Here is a 20,298-nt window from a genome sequence, read left to right as displayed (position 1 = left end):
GTTAGGAAGATGAAAACAGTCCAGTGGGAAGTGCACCAGGAATCAGTTCCAGAGCATATACAGAATATACATGCTCAGAGGAGGGCAGATTCAGGTCATGAGTGTTTCATGCGTGTGGCCTGTGAACAACAAGTCACAGTGGTTCTACAACAACTCTCTCTGTTTGGAGACAAGGAGTGAAGAGAGAAGCCAAACACTTTGGTACATTCAGAAAGAAGAGATTTCAAACCGAAGAAGAGCATATATAGCCCAGGTAAAATACTCTATCCATCCCAAAACAACACAACACTGCAAGTGTTGCCCACAATAAACCCTGACCTGCGTACAGCACACTGTAACAAAAGGAAAATGGACGCTCTGAAGTGAAACCAGCATCTTTAGTGCTAGCCAGAGCGAGTACACACAGCAGCATCATCATGCAAGCCAATCACACCAGTTAAATATACTGGTATTTGTTTGTAAATACAGTACAGTGAGGGGGAAATAAAGAGGGCAAAGTAGAATATTAATACAATTAGCAAGTACAAGTACTTTAAACGTTTCAGTTATAATTAGATTTGGTCCATTCAGTCCCCTTCACAGGGCTGCCAGTGCCAGTTTGGGAAGATTTCAAATGTAATCATTTCTATAGATATCCAGTAGAGGGGATTAAAATGACACCCTAAAACTCACCATGTTGTGTCTTCATACACAAAAGAGGAGAGACTGTAGTGTAAGTGACAGTGCTTGCTATAACTGCAGTGGGAGTTACAGCTAACAAAACAGGTTTCTCAGCAGTCTTTCATTGTGATGGCTACCTGCATAGGGCGAGGCCCTGAGCACTCTCCACTCGCATATTCATGGACATTAAGGAAGTGGACGATTTAATATTATATGACATACACTTCCAAATGGATGTTTCATGATATGATGGGTTAAGTGGTGAAAATATACGACCTATGTTATTGACCTTAAGGTATATTAAATCCCTATAGAAATCTCAGCCAAATCTTTGCACTGATGATACTAGTGGACAGACTTAGAGATGATGTAGTCCTCTCTTACTGTCCAGTTATCCTGGAGCCCAGCCCAGTGTGTATATCACAACACCCAGTTGGTGCAGCGGGTGAGGGTGGACTGTCTCTTACCTGGTCCAGTAGGTCCTCCACCTTCCTCTGCCAGCTCTCGCGGGCACTGCCCAGCTCCTGCTCCTTGTTCTGGGCCAGCTGGATGAGGGCTGCCCTCTTGTCATCCTCATGATCCTCCCTTAGCTCCTCACGCAGCTTCTTACACTCCTGTCTGTGGACACACACACCAAATGCACACAATTTCCATTAGATTAAATAAACACAAGATAATGATGATTATCCAGGGCTCAGCAGATCAAAATAATGTCCGTTTTACTCCGAAAGCAAAACCTTCTGGAAATAACTTAATGGAGTAGTAATATATTCTCCTCAATTCCCAAAAAAGTGAAGCTGCTGCAAATCATATAGAACAGCGGTCTGTTTACAGTAACGCTAGGTCGACGTATTCTAGTGAACATCATGCAAGTCATGCGTGCAAGAGCACATGCTTGAAAAGCCCCTTCTGTAAATATTTCATCTGTAGCATGTTTTAAGACCCGTTCACAAACTCCACTTCTCATTGGAATGAGCAACGCAGCACAGCCATGACATTTGTTAGGAGCAAAAAGAAAAAAGAGAAAAATCTGCCACTACGTGCATATTTAATAAACATAATCCATTTGCACTCATCTCCAGAGCACACTGTGCGTACAGTGAACATTAGAGAGAAGAGAGATGGGGGCCGACTAACAGTGAAGATGTTAATGCATGCGCCTGGGACACAGAGGGTCTCTATTAACTTCAGGATAGGGTCTATTTTTCTCTATTTCCGCCTGACTAATGTGCCCAAAGCCTGTTGCTCATGCCCTGAAGCCAGGATATGCATATTATTGGTACCATTGGAAAGAAAAAAACTCTGAAGTTTGTAGAAATGTTAAAATAATGTAGGAGACTATAACACAATAGATATGGTAGGAAAAATCCAAAGAAAAACCAGAACCGGAATTTTTTTCTTTTTGAGAGCCCATGCTTTTCCAATAGAACGTATAGGGAAAATATTAAATCTAGCTCCTAGAATGAAATTACTATGGCTTCTACTGGATGTCAGTAGTCTTTGTTCAAGGTTTCAGGCTTGTTTCTTCCCAAACCAGGAAGAATTATTTGTTTTAGTACTGGGATACAGACTTGGAAATCAGTCTACACGCAACGAAGAGGACACGCACCTGCTAATATCGTTTTCCTATTGAACATACTTTTTTTCCCGTATGAAATATTATAGTTTAATTACATTTTAGGGTATCTGAAGATTAAATAGAAACGTATTTTGACTTGTTTTAACAAAATTTAGCGGTAGCTTTTTGGATTCCTTTCTCTGCATGTTGAACGAGTGGATTACTCAAATCGATGCCGCCAACTAAACAGACTTTTTGGGATATAAAGAAGGATTTTATCTAACAAAACGACACTACAAGTTGTAGCTGGGACCCTTTGGATGACAAATCAGAGGAAGATTTTCAAAAAGTAAGTGAATATTTAAATCGCTATTTGTGAATTTATGAAACCTGTGCTGGTGGAAAAATATTTTGATGTGGGGCGCCGTCCTCAAACAATCGCATGGCATGCTTTCACTCTAAAGCCTATTGTAAATCGGACAGTGCAGTTAGATTAACAAGAATTTAAGCTTTTAACCGATATAAGACACTTGTATGTCCCTAAATGTTTAATATCCATAATTTTAATGATTATTTATATGAATTGCGTGCCCTCCAGTTTCACCGGAAGTTGTACCGCTAGCGGGGCCCCTAGCCTTAAGAAGTTTTAAAGCTCAACATTATGTCCTGTATTTGCTGAACATTTCCAGCACGCCGCTGGCTGTCGGAGTTCTGGAGGTGTTCAGAGTCCACATCCTTGGGAGCAAAGCAGAGCGTACGTCTGTGTAGAATTCCCCACGGCATCATGCAGACATCTCCCACCTCACCGTCTCAGTGCTATTCAATGCCCACATGTTTAACGGCGCTGCAAAGACCTTTTAGTAGGAGTGCGGACTGCATGTTAATCGTTATTTAGCAGAGAACGACGTTGTTAAGTGCAGGACGCCACCAGTGTTTTTGTCCCTCCTAACACCAGATGAGCGTCAGGGTGAGTGAGTGCTATGACGCACCACACCAGAGTGCCCTACTGACACTTCTGCAAGGACACGTGTTGATCCTCATCGCTTCAGAAAAACAGACACGCAGCTCTCAGGGCCTTTATATTGTAAAGAGCCTCACATTCATATTCATAACCCAGCCCCGAATCCCCAATCTGGCTAATTACCTAAGAGGGCACTCAGCACCTGGTGAGCAGAGGAGATGGGAAGAAAGAGGTGGTGAGTGTGTAGAGTAGGCAGGGAGGATGGAGGAGTGTAGGCAGTAGGGGATAATGGAGGAAGGACAGTGTAGCATGTAGAGGGAGGAAAATGGGAGGGTATAGTGAGAATGGGCATTACGTCAGTGTGACATTCCCATTGAGATCCAAGCTTTCACTCTGAACATCAGAAAGCAGCAAAGAGATGACAGGCAGTCTGTCACAAATGGACTCCATCCAGTGGCGTAGTGCAGTTTCACAGGGAAGGTTTTGACCGTCTCCACGGTAGCGCCGTTGACGAGGATGGGGGCATGCCCAGCCTGGTTCCTCCTGAAGTCCACAATCACCTCTTTTGTTTTGCTGACGCTGAGGCAGAGGTTGTTTATCTGGCACCACGCCGTCAGAGTGCAGACCTCCTCGTCATTGTCGGTAATCAGGCATACTACTCTGGTGTTGTCAGTGAACTTGATAATAGAGTTGGAACCGTGTGAGGCCATGCATCTGTGGGTATACAAGGAGTACAGGAGGGGACTGAGGACACATCCTTGTAGGGCCCCTGTGTTAAGGACCAGTGTGGAGGAGGTAATGTTGCCTACCTTCACCACCTGGGGACGGCCCGTCAAAAAGCATCCTCATGTATGCATTTCTTTTGTCCAGGTGCGTGAGGGTAGTATCCAGTGCAATGGCGATTGGTGTCGGCTTGGGGCAGGATGTACACAGCCATGGCGATAATCCCTGAGAACTCTCTCGGGAAGGTAAAAAGAGCGTCATTTGATGACCAACTATTCGAAGTCTGGAGAGCAGAAACTCGCAAGTTCCTGTACGTTTCGCCAATTGCAATACTTGTTACTGGTCATGAAGCAGACACCACCACCTTTGTTCTTGCCAGAGAGAGCCCACTTCCTATCCGCTCGATGAACTGTAAAACTCCATAATCCATTTGAATGTCGGAGGAAAGCCAAGTCTCAGAAAAACTGAAAAAGTATATTGCAGAATCTGATGTCCGTCTAGAAGGAGATCCTCGTTCTGAGTTCGTCAAGTTTATTCACTAATGAGTAGTATACAATGTAATGGAGGACGGGTCGCCCGGCGTCTCAATCGCACTAAGACCCCTACACGTCTGCCTCTCCGTCAGCGTCTTTGTTTTCTTCTATCCGGTAGGACTCCCAGGCTACCTGGCACCTCACCGAAGAGGCTAGACCATTGTTTCTGCTGTCTCTGGGAATTCGGGAAGATCGGGTGGATGGTGAGTACCCAGCAATTCATACAGTGCCTTGCGAAAGTATTCGGCCCCCTTGAACTTTTCGACCTTTTGCCACATTTCAGGCTTCAAACATAAAGATATAAAACTGTAATTTTTTGTGAAGAATCAACAACAAGTGGGACACAATTATGAAGTGGAACGAAATTTATTGGATATTTCAAACTTTAACAAATAAAAAACTGAAAAATTGGCCGTGCAAAATTATTCAGCCCCCTTAAGTTAATACTTTGTAGCGCCACCTTTTGCTGCGATTACAGCTGTAAGTCGCTTGGGGTATGTCTCTATCAGTTTTGCACATCGAGAGACTGACATTTTTGCCCATTCCTCCTTTCAAAACAGCTCGAGCTCAGTGAGGTTGGATGGAGAGCGTTTGGGAACAGCAGTTTTCAGTTCTTTCCACAGATTCTCGATTGGATTCAGGTCTGGACTTTGACTTGGCCATTCTAACACCTGGATATGTTTATTTGTGAACCATTCCATTGTAGATTTTGCTTTATGTTTTGGATCATTGTCTTTTTGAAAGACAAATCTCCGTCCCAGTCTCAGGTCTTTTGCAGACTCCATCAGGTTTTCTTCCAGAATGGTCCTGTATTTGGCTCCATCCATCTTCCCATCAATTTTAACCATCTTCCTTGCCCCTGCTGAAGAAAAGCAGGCCCAAACCATGATGCTGCCACCACCATGTTTGACAGTGGGGATGGTGTGTTCAGGGTGATGAGCTGTGTTGCTTTTACGCCAAACATAACGTTTTGCATTGTTGCCAAAAAGTTCGATTTTGGTTTCATCTGACCAGAGCACCTTCTTCCACATGTTTGGTGTGTCTCCCAGGTGGCTAGTGGCAAACTTTAAATGACACTTTTTATGGATATCTTTAAGAAATGGCTTTCTTCTTGCCACTCTTCCATAAAGGCCAGATTTGTGCAGTATACGACTGATTGTTGTCCTATGGACAGAGTCTCCCACCTCAGCTGTAGATCTCTGCAGTTCATCCAGAGTGATCATGGGCCTCTTGGCTGCATCTCTGATCAGTCTTCTCCTTGTATGAGCTGAAAGTTTAGAGGGACGGCCGGGTCTTCGTGGATTTGCAGTGGTCTGATACTCCTTCCATTTCAATATTATCGCTTGCACAGTGCTCCTTGGGATGTTTAAAGCTTGGGAAATCTTTTTGTATCCAAATCCGGCTTTAAACTTCTCCACAACAGTATCTCGGACCTGCCTGGTGTGTTCCTTGTTCTTCATGATGCTCTCTGCGCTTTAAACGGACCTCTGAGACTATCACAGAGCAGGTGCATTTATACGGAGACTTGATTACACACAGGTGGATTCAATTTATCATCATTAGTCATTTAGGTCAACATTGGATCATTCAGAGATCCTCTGAATAATTTTGCACGCCCAATTTTTCAGTTTTTTATTTGTTAAAAAAGTTTGAAATATCCAATAAATTTCGTTCCACTTCATGATTGTGTCCCACTTGTTGTTGATTCTCCACAAAAAATTACAGTTTTATATCTTTATGTTTGAAGCCTGAAATGTGGCAAAAGGTCGAAAAGTTCAAGGGGGCCGAATACTTTCGCAAGGCACTGTATTCCAATAGTTCTACCCGGGTGTATGACGTAATGCATTAAACAAACAGAGCAAGAAAATGAGAGAAACCACTAGAAAAAAAGTAGAAACCTGCAAAGTTTTCTAGGAGCTCGCGGCGAGGATACCATGTTCATTCAGCATCATCATCCTTTATAACCGTGAGAGAAATTGAACTAGTTAGTTGCTAGCTAGTTAGTTATACACCATGACCTGTTAGTTATACACACTGACCTGTTAGTTATACACACTGACCTGTTCACCGAACATGCTACCTTGTCCCGGACCGGCTGTTTTCAACCCTCTCTCTCCCACTCTACAGCACCTGCTGTTTCGACCTCTGAATGCTCAGCTATGAAAAGCCAACTGACATTTACTCCTGAGGTGCTGGTCACCTATGAACGTTTGATCTGGCTTAATGGCCATGTACTCTTATAATCTACACTTGGCACAGCCAGAAAAGGACTGGCCACCCCTCAGAGCCTGGTTCCTCTCTAGGTTTTACACTATGTTCCTGCCTTTCTAAGGAGTTTTTCCTAGCCACTGTGCTTCTACATCTGCATTGCTTGCTGTTTGGGGTTTTAGACTGGGTTTCTGTATAAGCACTTTGTGACATCATCTGATGTAAAAAGGGCTTCATAAATAAATTTATTTGATTGATTGATCATACCTAGGTAACTTACAAGGTTAGTTGACTTTTGTCAAAACGCATCTCATTGAGGATAGCTACTTGTCCCTCATGCTAGCCTTTACAGCAAAATATCACTTCAGAAACATCAAAATATAAAATATTGATATGAACAGCATTGTAGACCCTCTCTCCCCTCTTACTGCAGCTTTAGCTAATCTCAAAATAACAGAGCTATGCTGTGAAAACCAACCAATGGTTTTCACAGCAATGTAATACAAATCTCCAAACGTATTATTCGTTTGTTTTATAGCACTAATGCTCCAGGGCTAATTTAGTTTTTTAAGCATATGTTGCAGAACAGTGATTTCAGAATAATGACAAAGACAAATCTTAAGAGGGTTAGCCATCAGTGACAGAATTGACAAGCCACTGATGGACTTGACAACAGATACTCAAAACACAATTTGTAAAATATGGAAAATTATTCATTTGAAAATCCCCAATAAAAACATAACCATTCTATCTGCTCTTTCAGAACTCTGACGGTTAACGCTAGACAAAAATAGGACAGAGTTGATGTTTTACCGAGTTTACATAAAAATACATTCTGCTTCATTCAAGTGGCATACACAGTAGCAATATTTTTTCTTCATCAGTTGCTTTATGACTCTTAAACCTAATTAAATGTAACATATTTTAACCAAAATTAATATTCTAAATCTATCAGGGAGATGGAGTTGACAGTTTATGGTTGTGACCATGATTATTCCAATATTGTTTCTTTAAATCTATCAAAAGTAGAGAACTCAAGGTAAAAATCTGTTGTTCAGCGCCTGAGCAAGGCAGTTAACCCACTGTTCCCCGGGCGCCGAAGACGTGGATGTCAATTAAGGCAGTCCCCCACTCCTCTCTGATTCAAATGGGTTGGGTTAAATGCGGGAGACACATTTCAGTTGTACAACTGACTAGGTATCCCCCCTTTCCCTTGTTGCACTACATGTCACGATGACATGAATAATGCGTCCTTATGGTATAGCTGACCCTGCACATTCCTGATTCATTTAGAATTTTAGACTAATCTGACACAACTTTTATGAATCAGTTTTGAGTAATATCATTTTTTGATAAATATTATTTCAAGTCACAGAGGGCTATTGCAAGAAACTACATAAGAACATTTTTCAAATAATATCCATTATTGGCAGTTTTTTTTAATTGTAAAACTTTTTTGGAGAGTTTGAAATTGGGATCCTTTGCTCTGGACAAGGGTATTTTCAGGCATAGAGGCTACAAGAAATTACTAGTATTGAAAGTATTTAGAAAATTCTCCACATTTATATTTTCCCATAAAAATTCCCCTAAATGTACATTTTAAGCTCAAATAATGCAACAAAATCTTTTTTTTTTCAACTATAAAAATGATGTTTCCCTGCCGGACAAGGATTGTCCCGACTTTCAAGAATCCCTGAGCTAATTTCCTGTAATTCTACACATTCTGCTATGAGGCTGAGAGACATTGTTGCAGTTTTAAAGCTAATTTCCTGTAATTCCACCCCAAAAATGCATGGCTTATGACATGTTCATTAGCTCTCTGGGTGGCCTGACCTCCGGGGGGGGGGGGGGGGGCGACACACCCTAACCCAACAACAACAAAGCTCGTGGGCAACGTCAGTGACTCCATCAACTAACTGTCTAAACAGCAATATAATTTCTTCCCCCCACATCTGGGGCACACCAACGCCAATAATTGCATCTCTCACAAAGCTTTAATTTGACTGAGGTAAATCTCAACTGATAGAAACAGACTGTGGATGTTCATTATATCCAGTTCTGACATCACCGCAAAGAAACACACAATAGCGAAGCTTCCTGTCCTATTCTAGCCGTCTGGAATGGTGGACCTTAAAGGACTATTTCTCTCAGCACATACACCGAGCCAGACCAGCTCTGTTCAATCATTTTCTGTCTGTGACGCTACACTTGTGTGTGTGTGTGTATTCTCCATGTCTTCTCTGTGCAGGTGTGCGCTGTGGCTGTCATAGACGCTGCGGTGCGGTGGGGTGGTGCCACCCATCTGCATTGTCCCTCTTGCTAATGCCGTTCATGTTCAAGCCCACCATTACATAAGGTAAACAGAGAGAGGAGGCTTTAATGTGGGTATTTCTGCTGCTGTATCTCCCTCCACATCACCAGCAGGAGGAGAGATGTGTCTGACAGTCCGTCACAGGACATGAAAGAGGCGCTCCTTAGCACCTCCTCCTACTGAGAAGGGCCTAGAACAGAGGAGGGAGGCGGAAAATGGGAATCTCTCTCCCTCTGCCTTCACCTGTCTCTTTCTCTCTCCCTGAGTGGCATGTCAGCTCGAGTTCGACATGGCAAAAGTACAATCAGAACCCCCAGAGGTTGTGTTTTGCATTATGCTTTACTAGAGAAGAAGAAGCAGTCTTCAATTTAGTTTTAATTACTATCTCACTTAAATGAAAACCCTAAATGCTATCAGAACTAAAGAGCATGTAAAATGCATAACTTACAAATTACAAAATGAAAAGGAGCTGAAGGGGAATGCAATTGTGAAATATGAACATTGCGAGAGAGGAGGGTAAATGAAACCTAATTACAGTACAAGAGATAAAGAGGAGGACAGGAGAAAACTTTGAGCTGATCTGGATGGTGTAATTGTAGAACTCCATGTGTAGCAGAGCCTTCCTGGTAATCAGGAATCCTTAATGCTGTATTAACACATTTCTTGACCCCAGCAAGGGAGAGAGACACTAATTGGACTCTGTCTGATGAGCTAGGATGAACTTCCTCCTCCTCTTCATCTCCAGTGTCACATCCCTGAGCTGCAGTTCTGTTCACACCATGATTCACATGTCCCCGATGTGCTGTGGCGGCATTGAGATTCAAATGGCCCTTTATTGTGCCAACAAACTGTTTTTACACTTGAAATTCATAAGCAGTGGCTTGTCACAGCCTTGTTGTCACTCGGGCTCAAATCCCTTGGTAAACAACCGCTTTTGCTTCAGACAAAAAACACATTTAGAGGTAGACGAGGGCAGCCGCTGAACAAATGTTTATGAAAAATGAAGGCCCATATTTTGGGGCAGTATAATTTCTCATGGGACCTATCTCCTCCTCTTTCCCTTGCACACAAACTCAATGTGTGATCTAGCTAGCTACAGTACTCACAAGTACAGCATTATTAGTGTTATTATTACTCTAATGATCTGTGTGGACGCTGAGCCCTATAAAGATAATTCCAATGGTCACAGGCCTTTTCAGTGGTCATAATCTGTGGTGCAGCACTGGCTCTTTTTAAATGAAGCCGTCCATTCATAATCCTCTGAGCCAGGGAGAGAAGGACCTCCTGCTGGGGAGAGACCAGCCCTGGCAGGTATTATTAGTATGAAGCTGGATTCACTGTATCATGGCCCTTGTCTTAGAATCAATGTTTCAATTACTGCAAGCCAAACTCTTTCACTTAACCTCTCCATCGCCATCTTTAGCACATCTCAACCAAATGAACCCCAGGGCCAAGGCAGACCCAAAAACAAGAAATACATGTACGCACGCAAGCACGCACGCATGCACACGCACACGCACACACACACACCTTAACGTTTCGGTCCACTTGAGCTCCAGTTCCAGCGCCATCTTGTCCATCTTGAGCTTCTCGTCCTCTTTAATAGTGATGACTTTAGCCTCATGCTGCTTCTTCTGGGCCTCCATCTCTCCCTGAGACGGGGAAGGAGAAAGACATAGACAGGAATAAAGAGAGAAAGGGTAATGATATTAGCCCTCATGATAAACAACACCATTGAGCATGAGATCTAACCCTATATGGACAGGACTCAACACACATTACTACCAATGAGGATCTTGGGACCATGTGTGAACATGGGACAGTGCTCTGTGTGATCAGTCAGAGGAGAGGAAAAACAGCCTGGACCTACTACCATCAATGCTGCTCCAGAACTTCCCCTGCCATTTATTCAGACTACAGCCTGGTTCATTATGCAGGACCAGAGAGAGGGAGCGAAAGAGGAGGGAGGGAGAGGAGAGAGGGAAGAAGAGAGAGGGGAGCCCCAGAAGGTCAATGGCATAATGAAGTGCCAATGCCACATGGGCTCCTTAAAGATGAGAACAGAATTCACAATCTGAGCCTGATTAGGTATGTCAACCCAAAGCTGCTGGAAAGCCTGCTTGGCATATGAAGAACTGGAATCTAGGACAAAGCTGCTGGAAAGCCTGCTTGGCATATGAAGAACTGGAATCTAGGACAAAGCTGCTGGAAAGCCTGCTTGGCATGTGAAGAACTGGAATCTAGGACAAAGCTGCTGGAAAGCCTGCTTGGCATGTGAAGAACTGGAATCTGGGACAAAGCTGCTGGAAAGCCTGCTTGGCATATGAAGAATTGGAATCTGGGACAAAGCTGCTGGAAAGCCTGCTCGGCATATGAAGAACTGGAATCTGGGACAAAGCTGCTGGAAAGCCTGCTCGGCATATGAAGAATTGGAATCTAGGACAAAGCTGCTGGAAAGCCTGCTCGGCATATGAAGAATTGGAATCTGGGACAAAGCTGCTGGAAAGCCTGCTTGGCATATGAAGAATTGGAATCTGGGACAAAGCGGGTGGATGTGATAGATTTAATAAGGGAATAGACTCAAGGCTATTCAATACAGATAAACTTTATTACCCCCCATAAATAAGCTTAATACACAATCAATAAATACCTGGTCAGAAGAGGGAATGGGTAAGGAAAATCATTAGGGTTCCTGTTGGAGAATCCAATGGCTCCCTGATGAGGTAAACCCACCAAGGACCCATCAAAATCTATTTGTGTGTGTTTGCGTGTGCCTGCCTGTGTGTGTCTGTGTGTGTGTGTGTGGGTTTGTGTTTGCGTGTGTGCGCTGTAACAGTGCTCTCACCTGCAGGGCGGTCAGCAGGTTGCTGGTCTCTCTCAGTCTGGCCCTGGTAGCATCCAGCTCCTCCACTAGCTTGTCCTGGGCCTCATTCAGGTTGGAGATGTGTCCCTCTGCTGAATCCATGCCCTGCTCACCCTCCTTCACCAGCTCCTGCAGGCGCAACACCTGCACACAGGGGACAGACAGGGAGGCACTCAGCACAGAACAAGAATAAAGGCTAGAAGTCTATCATACACCACAGTATCCAGACAGGCTTTAAAAACAGCTGTAATAAAGTAGAGTCAAATATATTCCCTTTTGTAATAAATTACAATTGGGAATCTGCACTTGAAATGAGTCAAGACACACTCTACACATCAGCAGCTGTTCTCTAGAAGTCTCTCTCAGTCCGCAGAGAGGCCTTAACATCTTAACCAGCTGTAAGGAACTCCTAGACATTCCCTTCAGTAGAGTTGGGAAACTGCACTTCAAATGAGCCAAGGCATATTTATATCATCTCTACCTGCTGTTATTTTCCTTTCAAACCTGGTTTGTATTCTGAGAATCGATAGCGTCGAAATTCAAAGATCACCAATTAGCACCAGTAATTCTAATTCTATGTGGCTGACCACAATAAATGGTCAAAATGAATTGAGAAAGAGGAGAGATCTGATAGGTAGGGTGACTCATGACTGACCTCCTGATTGGCTTGTTCAAGTTTGGCGGCGAGCTCCTCCCTCAGGCTGTCCAGTTGTTGTCTGAGATGGTTCTTCTGCTCCTCCAATGAGAGCCTCTCCCTCTCAAACTGCTGCTCCATTTCCTGTAGACAAACCACAAAGACTGTTATAATAACACCAGCACAATAACCATTACAGGGCTTACAGTATTATAGGCTTTTTATGAATTGAAAATACTTTGTAGATATGGCTGCAATAATTGTGCTTTTAGAGGAAAATCAATGAGGAAAATCAATGCCAGTTTAAAGGGAATGACTAGTACATGAAAAGACAATAGTTGGCATTATTCACATGAATACACGAATAAAAAGAGTTTTGTCAGTATCGTTGTTACACAATCTGGTAATATGGACTCAGTGGAGCTCTTTGGAGGAGGGCTTGTATTGAGAGATGTTATATTTAGGAGGTTGTGTGTGTGTGTGTGTGTGTGTGTGTGTGTGTGTGTGTGTGTGTGTGTGTGTGTGTGTGTGTGTGTGTGTGTGTGTGTGTGTGTGTTTAAATCACAAGTGACTCATTAAATGTTGTTTAACCCTGGGCAGGTGGTTAATATCCTGCTGGGAAAATGGATGACATGAGTGAGTTCATTATTGAAGCAACGGCAGGCCACTCAAGACAAGGATGTCTGCAAAGCAAATAAATGATGCAGAGTTTACTGATAAAGGTCATGTCACATTATGGAATTCCATTTTCAGGGAGGAAAGATTTCTCGCTGTGACGGTGCGATATCATAGATCAAATGCAGCCTTCAGACATTTCTCGTATGGGATAGATCGTTAGTCTACCATTTCACTCTCATTGCAGGATATTTGTGCCATTAGACGACACCAAAGTGACAATATAATCAGTAGACATCACCATAGCAGGGACAGGCCAATGAGACGGAAGGAATGAGTGGCATTTTTAGTACCAGGCGTGGAAATGACTAAAAGATGATTTTCTCATGAAATTCTCAACAGCTCTGCATCTGTTAACGTCAGCGCTGAACATTCAACTGTGGACAGGACATTGTTCAAACCCCTTCATATAGGCCTACATCTTTTACCAAAACAGAATTCTTGATCGCCACAACATTATGACTAGTATATTACTCTGAAAAGACGCCTTGGAGCTAAATCAATGACTGCCAAATAAACACTAAATGCATTGAGCTGACTAGTGACAGACTACTATGTGAACCATGTCCACTCCGATATTAAAGGTTCCTCTGATACAGATGGGGATTGACACTGCAGCATGATCCTTTCCCTCTGTAACTTCGTGTTCATGCTTTCCAATGACCCAAAATGGAATATACGACAGACACTTCAAAGTGCAATCTCAAAAGGTCTATATATGAGCAGAAGACTGGTCAGCATGATGGACTAAGTAAGGCTGACTGAATAATGTATAGTTTCACCATGTTCAGAGAGGACTGCGCTGCACACTGTAGGTGCATGTCTGGTAGGTTAGGGCTACATCGTTTAGCGCTCTCATCTTTCTCTGCACTCACATATGCAAAGAATGTAAGACATTATGCATTTAATCCTGTTAGCATCTTCCCCCATTTTGTTTTTTACACTGAGTGTCAAGTTAAGGGATGTGTGTGTGTGTGTGTGTGTGTGTGTGTGTGTGTGTGTGTGTGTGTGTGTGTGTGTGTGTGTGTGTGTGTGTGAAGAAACTTCTAAACGTTTAGTGTGCCACACAAAGTCTCCATCAGCCGGGCCACGGTAGTTTGACTGGTCACTAGTTCTATCTCAGTGTCCAAACTAAAGGTCCATCCCACACCTTGGTGCTGACGACAAAATGACTCTCCTCCCTCTCTTCTCTCGCTGTGCTGTACGCAGAGGAAGAGCCTGGGGGAGTTGGCCCAAAATATGATGTCAGCTGCCGTCACATGGACTTGTCAAGCTGCTCTTTGCGACTACGGTGACTCACCGCCGCACAAACATAGACCCTTTTTCATTATGCTCTCCTTTCTCCGCTCTCTCCATTCCCATTTGAGACAGTGAGGAAGCAGAGATGATAGAGAAATTCTCTCTCTCTCACACACACACACACACACACACACACACACACACACACACACACACACACACACGGGATCGACCAACGTTTGTCTGCCTGAGATAAGGTTCCTGAAAGCAGCTGGTGAGGTGCAGACAGGTGTAATCACAGTCTTCCTCTGCAGATGAGACTCCGGAACTCAAATACCATCCTGGTGAAAGAACAAGAGGGGTCGTTACCTCCATTTCCTCCAATTTAAAACAAGAAGGCGAAACAGAGGAAAATGTGTTGACTATGAAGAATGAACAGGGTGACTGTGTGTCAGAGACACCCACGCACGTACACACATTCCAAAGCCCATGAGGAAAGCCACTGTCATCCTTCAAATAGCCAGAGAGTAGTGGCCACAATGGCGTTAGGTTGGCCGGCCCTGATATAAACAAGGGACTGGCTAATTACATCGGCTTAACCCAACATCTGTCATTTGGCCGATATTTTATTACATAAAGAGTAAATCATGCAACCATGTTGGAGAAGGACGAGTTGACAGGAGCCTTTGGCAGCTACCGAGCTGAGAAATAAAAAGATGACTAATTGCAATTTGGCTGAGTCAATCGTGCATGTCTTTTGAGTGCTTTAATTGAATATGTTATCAGTCAGGGATATCAAAACAGACAGTTTAGTCATGTCACTGCAGCAGATGTTTTCAAGCAGATAGAAAACAAAAGACTAGTTATTTAATAGAGTGAGAGCCGGGTTCTGTCAGCATCTCCAACACCTCGGCCTAGGCAGGTCCTGGAACAGTGCATGTGTGTGTGTGTGTGTTTGAGTGGTTGGGCTGAGCAGAGCGCGGCGGGGTGGGGAGATGAGTTGTCATGGTAGTTTTTAACGAGGCGTGGGTGCTAGGCCCGGGTACAGGCCCTCTCACTGCTCTACTGCCTGCAGGACTGGAGCTGAGGCAGCAGAGCTCTGGGCCCTGTCACACACAGAGAACACACTGGGAAAGAGGCAGACACAACCTGAGAGACACACAGACACAACCTGAGAGACACACAGACACAACCTGAGAGACACACAGACACAACCTGAGAGACACACAGACACAACCTGAGAGACACACAGACACAACCTGAGAGACACACAGACACAACCTGAGAGACACACAGACACAACCTGAGAGACACACAGACACAACCTGAGAGACACACAGACACAACCTGAGAGAGATAGACACAACCTGAGAGACACACAGACACAACCTGAGAGACACACAGACACAACCTGAGAGACACAGACACAACCTGAGAGACACACAGACACAACCTGAGAGACACACAGACACAACCTGAGAGACACACAGACACAACCTGAGAGACACAGACACAACCTGAGAGACACACAGACACAACCTGAGAGAGATAGACACAACCTGAGAGACACACAGACACAACCTGAGAGACACACAGACACAACCTGAGAGACACACAGACACAACCTGAGAGACACACAGACACAACCTGAGAGACACACAGACACAACCTGAGAGACACACAGACACAACCTGAGAGACACACAGACACAACCTGAGAGACACACAGACACAACCTGAGAGACACACAGACACAACCTGAGAGACACACAGACACAACCTGAGAGACACACAGACACAACCTGAGAGACACAGACACAACCTGAGAGAGATAGACACAACCTGAGAGACACAGACACAACCTGAGAGAGATAGACATGGCGGAGGTACAATGCACTGGGCTCTCATACAGAGAAGGCTGAACAGAGAGAAAGACCTAATCAAGAACTGAGCAAAACAGGGCCCTAAAAGCTGAGGGAGACTAGTGACAAACCACATTACAGCAAGAAAACTAGATTTTTTTTGGATGGGTCTGTTGTCAACCAATATAACCAATCTCTTTCTGTATGATTTTAAACCACTAGACATCCATAGTAACAGCACTTCTGTGTTCTGTGTGGAATGGCAGGCAGCACTTGAGGGTACTCAAAGCTATACCAGCATAGAGTTGTTCTCAAAACTCATGGGACTGCCTTGACAAGTAGCTCTGACAAGCTGTAGACCCAAACCAGCACAGCAAAGCCTGGAATTCATGCATGCAAATGACATGGAGGGACTTGGAGGAAAGATAAGCTGTTCTGCCATTGGTAATGAGTCTCTCTCCCTCTCCCTTCTCCTCTCTCTCTTTCTGGCTCTCCACGGCTCTCTTTCTCGGTCTCTACAGAGTGGTTCCACCATCTGTTTGTAGTCCGTGATTAATTAAAAACCTATTTCAAACTGATAATCATTGGGCTTTCATAATAAGGTTCAGACTCAGCATTGACCTTTTCTCTTATTCCCACATTCAATAATAGAAGAGAATCATTGTTTCAACTGTTGTTGTTTAGTCTTGCTGTTGGATCCTGTGTGACTTGGTTCATTAGGGTGGTTGTAATGGCACTGTGCACTGCAAGAGCAGAGGAGTGTAGTTTGGTACAGATCTGCACAATAATGCAATTAGATAATGTATTACCATAAGCCAAGGCCATTTGCTATTCATAACAACAGCCAAATCATAGCAAATCATAGCTTGGAGGTGAAGTGATCATTTCTGCAGTGGAAAGCCCAATCCCATCGCATTGCTGAGGTGTGTAGGTGCAGTTTCACTGCAGTGTGTGTGTGTGTGTGTGTGTGTGTGTACACTCTTCTTACGGCCAGTAGCCAGCTCCTCTCCGTCTCGGCAGTAGTCTGTGTGTTCTCCAGGGTGGTCCGGTGTTTTTTCGACAGCTCCTCCAGCGCACGGGTCTGTGACTCTTTGAAGTGGGCGGCGTCGTCCTCGTATTTGGCACGCATGTTTACCATCTCCTTCTCATACATCTGCTTCTCCTCCCGTAGAGTCTGACGGAACAACACAGAGACAAGACCATGACAGTATGCCCTGTGTTAATCAAATCAATGCTAAAGTCATTACTGTCTTATTTCTACTTCCTTGGTCATTTGAGTGAGCTTGAGTCAGTCACATACAGGTAACACGTGAACGGCTGTCTGGTGTCTTGTAATGGAGGAAAGTGACAGCCTGAAGATGCTTCAAATCCTCTCTGACACATTATTTACATTCAGAGATGAGGCTCAAGCAGCAAGCCAAAACGAACGGAGAGAGGGGCCTCTATTACCAGACAAGAGAGAGAGCGGCGTTTCTCAGAATGCCAGCGGCCCATTGGATTACTGCTCAATTCACTCACACCTCCATTCACAGCAGGTTGCCATAGTAACACCTAACTCAAGGCTATGGTAATGGCAAACAGAACAGAAGACTTCCTGGGAACTGGAGAGATGAGGTCAGGTTTTCAGGCTACAGCATTGCGGTAAAAGTGGCTAGGCCTACCGAGTGGCGCAGCGGTCTAAGGCACTGCATCTCAGTGCAAGAGGCTTCATTACAGTCCCTGGTTCGAACCCAGGCTGTATCACATCCGGCCGTGGTTGGGAGTCCCATAGGGCGGCGCACAATTGGCCCAGTGTCGTCCGGGTTTGGCCGGGGTAGGCCGTCATTGTAAATAAGAATTTGTTCTTAACTGACTTGCCTAGTTAAATAAAGGTTAAATAAATTAAAAATGTGTCATTGAGACACAGGGGACATAGCATTGAGGGGTGTGGGTCACTGTCAACAGAACACGCTCCCTGTCTTGAGAGCGTATTGATAACAGGAGGTTGGTGCAGGGGCGAAAATCTGATATCCACTTTGGAGGGGACAATTACATGAAATTTTCTCAAGAGCAATTCCTGAGGGGGACACCAAAAGTAGTGCTGTAACACATAGCCTACATTGTAATATGGTAAATGTATATTGAGGAACCAAAGAAATAAGGTGTTTGCCGTACTCCTAACTACCGGTACCCAAAACTACACAACTAATCACAACAGCAATACCATTGCCTTTAACAAATCGTAGTTCAGTCACCAGTTTAAGTTGAGAGTGGGGGTATCCATGGCATTTTCCAATTATGTTCCTATTTTACAAGTCAAAAAAATTGAGAACCTTTCATAATGTTGCCAAACAAAGACTCCCTGTCTCTGCCAGTCTGTCCCTGCATATCTGTCCCCAACTCTACTGTCTGTGTGCCATCTGTTGCCTGCTCTGCCTAATTACATCATTGTTTAACATTTCCATTAGAATTTCATTTCTTTCTTATGAACATTTTATCAACTAGTCTTTGAGATATTAGGCTACCAGGGTTCTTACTATGCGTTTTGGTGTATTGAAAAATACTCTGATGTCCGTCTTTTATTTTTCTGCCATTTTTCTACCTGGCTGGCTACACACACAGTGTGTAGGTTATTTACAGTAGGAGATGGGCTTCTATCATCTTCAATCATTCTATATGGGCTTCGATCTAAAAGGTAGCTAGCAAATGTGAAACGGATTAAAATGACAAGAGTTGACAGCTGTATGAGTTCACCATTTACACAACATATGCTGCAACCTTTTGTAATTTTAATAGTTTGTTTCATATTGGCTGGCTTCCAACAATAGCTGAATTTACAAAGCTAGCGAGCACCAATTCAGTTTCAGTGGTGTTTGCTATAATCTTTGCTACCCGGGTTAAATAAAGGTGAAATAAAATAAATAAATAAAAGTTCCCTTGCGACAATTTAGCTTTTGCAACGAGACTATTAAATATATTTAAGACAATGGTAGATGAGAGTGTAGTTCTGTTCAGTTTGGACTTCAGTTTATCGCTAACCTTATCACAGGGACTTTGAAGCACTAACATCATCTGCATGCTGATTCCATCTTTGACGACGCCACATAAATGGAATAGGTACTAGCTAGCTTAATAGTTAATATTTGCGCGCTAGCTCTGCATATTCAGCTAGTGTGTGTGCGCGATTGACTGGATGAACCTCACGGCAGTTACGTAGCAAGCTAAGGAACTGGCAGTGGATCAAACCATTGTGAGGCAAAGGGCGGGGGGGGTCGCAATCTTTTGAAACTTAAAAACGCGCTATTAAGTGTCTATAATCAGCACAATTGCTTTCATTGCGTATTATTAATATTATTTAAATTACATAGTTATGTTTCAGTGATATATTGGGGGGGACAAATCATATTTTTCCCAGGATGGGGGGGGTCGTGTCCCCCCCGGGATTTCCGCCCCTGGGTTGGTGGCACCTTAATTGGGGAGGACGGGCTCGTGGTAATGGCTGGAGCGGAGTAAGTGGAATGATATCAAATACATGAAACACATGGTTTGATGCCACTCCATTCGCTCCGTTCCAGCCCTTATTATGAGCCGTCCTCCCCTCAGCAGCCTCCACTGATATCGTCATGCAGAACGGTATATTGCGAAAGCTTCAACTGTACATTTTACCATAATGTAAACGCTGAATGAAAAATAGATGATACTTGACATTCATTTACGGGGGAAGCGCAGTTTGTCTTCAGCGCTACTGTTGGTAAATAAGGAGCATGGCCATCTGCAGGTTTGTGTGTTCAGAAGCCATGCATATTTCAGGGCTCCGTAACTCCTGAGAGCACAGAGGACTTTCCAAGGAGCCATCTAAATACTTAGTCGTAAAATCTGAGTTTTTATGTGTAATCTGACATTAATAATTGAAGTTAAATGCTATTTTACAACCAGAAAGCATGGCTGAAAGAAAAATGCTGACTATAGTGGAAGTAGCAGCCATGGCTAATAGTTGAGATATATGAAGCGAACTGTGACACAAAATGGATGTCTATTTACAGCTAAAGTGTAGTCTGCTAAATCGAAATAATCAGCTAAACGGCAACAAAAA

The 20,298-nt window shown here is 43.7% G+C and overlaps 1 protein-coding gene across 7 annotated transcripts in view; it reads right to left on the bottom strand.

Annotated features, from left to right (window-relative positions):
• The window catches only part of LOC106571378 (protein FAM184A), a 105,054-nt gene that overhangs the window by 27,733 nt on the left and 57,023 nt on the right, over positions 1-20,298 (bottom strand). For all 7 annotated transcript variants that reach the window (XR_006759173.2, XM_014144394.3, XM_014144395.3 and 4 more), the window contains 5 exons: positions 17,215-17,400; positions 12,473-12,595; positions 11,800-11,961; positions 10,485-10,606; positions 1,128-1,278 (listed from right to left, as the gene is read on the bottom strand). Coding sequence is in view for 6 of the 7 variants with exons in the window: in XM_014144394.3 (XP_013999869.2) it covers positions 1,128-1,278; positions 10,485-10,606; positions 11,800-11,961; positions 12,473-12,595; positions 17,215-17,400 (744 nt within the window). In the remaining variant the exon portion in view is untranslated. The remainder of the gene's footprint in view (positions 1-1,127; positions 1,279-10,484; positions 10,607-11,799; positions 11,962-12,472; positions 12,596-17,214; positions 17,401-20,298) is intronic.

This window comes from Salmo salar, chromosome 15 (assembly GCF_965601325.2).
Source record: "Salmo salar chromosome 15, fSalSal1, whole genome shotgun sequence".
NCBI lineage: Eukaryota > Metazoa > Chordata > Actinopteri > Salmoniformes > Salmonidae > Salmo > Salmo salar.
This window is presented reverse-complemented; position numbering and strand designations above follow the sequence as displayed.